Source organism: Microtus ochrogaster, unplaced genomic scaffold (assembly GCF_000317375.1).
Source record: "Microtus ochrogaster isolate Prairie Vole_2 unplaced genomic scaffold, MicOch1.0 UNK137, whole genome shotgun sequence".
Classification (NCBI taxonomy): domain Eukaryota; kingdom Metazoa; phylum Chordata; class Mammalia; order Rodentia; family Cricetidae; genus Microtus; species Microtus ochrogaster.
Window position 1 is genome coordinate 356735 of NW_004949235.1, and position 1462 is coordinate 358196.

At 54.6% G+C, this 1462-nt stretch overlaps 1 protein-coding gene across 1 annotated transcript in view; it reads right to left on the bottom strand.

Moving 5' to 3' along the window:
- Positions 1 to 1462, bottom strand: part of LOC101989743 — a 6453-nt gene that overhangs the window by 2870 nt on the left and 2121 nt on the right. The window contains exon 3 of the mRNA XM_026778402.1: positions 1068 to 1457. Within this exon, the coding sequence (XP_026634203.1) occupies positions 1068 to 1457 (390 nt within the window). The remainder of the gene's footprint in view (positions 1 to 1067; positions 1458 to 1462) is intronic.

The window sequence follows — 1462 nt, forward strand, 5'->3', positions numbered from 1 at the left end:
CTCTGGGTGTTCCACCCTCAGCGTGCACCTGCCCAGCCCAGAGCACTCAAGGTGAGTTGAAGATACTTTGTTGGTCACAGCGTTCTGCTGTTGACACGCAGAATGCAGAGAATTAGAGTCTAGAGAAAAGGCAAGGCTCTCCAGGTGACCGTTGCAAACATCAGTACTTAGGAACTTCGCCAGTAAGACCCCTCCCTGCATGCTGCCCTCTGTCTCACAACATACAGGCGACCATGACTGCAGATCTGATAGAGCACTTGAGAAACTGAATTATTTGAAAGTATTTCCCTGCAAAACTGTCACAAGACAAAAATGTTTTGAAGCTCAACTAGGAAAGCAGTTGGCATGGAGGGGTGGGGTGGAAAAAAACAATTGAAACGTTGTCTATCCACAGAAAATATGTTAGTGTGTAGGCCCAGTTTGACTTTGTCCAGTAGGTTACAAAAGCATGCCAGAGGATCAGAGGAATTAAGACACCGCAGGAATAACAGGGAAGGTTTTGATGTTTCTGGGGCAAGGGTGGGTATGTTTATGATCGTGAAGCTAATTTCCTTAAAGGCCTCTTGGCAGAGGGCAAGGTCTCGAAGTTCAGTCCCAGTGGACTATCAGTTTCTCCTATGCTTGGGGGAACGAAAAGGAAATGCACAGTGAGAAAAAAAAACTGGGGTGCCAGAGTCAGGCATGAACTTGGCCCTCGGGGTACATGGGATGGAAAGGTGGAGCCTCTGGTATCAGCCGTGCAGAGGTCTTGCCAGTGCTTCCGTTAGGCTGCATAGTGGTCCTGGCCTCTCCCTTGGCTTCAGGAATGGAGGTTTAGGGAAAGTATTGCATGTGGGAGCTGCACGTTGATCATTAATTTTTGATCCTGTCCCAAAAGACGTGTTTGATTTGGATGGTACCCACGAGGGATTGGAAGAACAAGCATCCTTGGGGGCAGGATTAGGAAGGACATGGACAGGGAGGAACTAGAGTGATACCCCACCCCCGACCGCGGCAGGACAACCCAGAGGCAAATAAACCCTGCAGATGTCCTCTGTCTCAACGCCTGCCAGCGATCCCACCCCTACCCCAGATCCTGGCAAGCAGTCATCATGTCCGTTGAGTTTAGCAGTCCAAGAGCACGCAAGAGAACTGTTTCTGCATAGAAAAATGGGTCCGCTCCACCGAGGAAGCCCAGCGGGAACTGGGTGGGAAGGGACCGGGGCTGAGGCTGGACACCAGGTGCAGCAGACCCGCGTGCACGCTGTGCCTTGGGCCGGGGATGGCTTCCGATGACTGACAGTTGGCGGTAGGGTACGACCCGCGCCCGCTGACCCGGCCTGGGAGACCACAATCCTAACGGCCAGCAGCGACCTGGGCCCGGACGGGTCCCCGCGGCCTGTAGGGGGCGGCGCGAAGCTCGGGAGGCGATGGCCGCGGGTAGGTCGCGGTGGGCCCGGGGGCCGTCGCCAGCCGCCCTGGG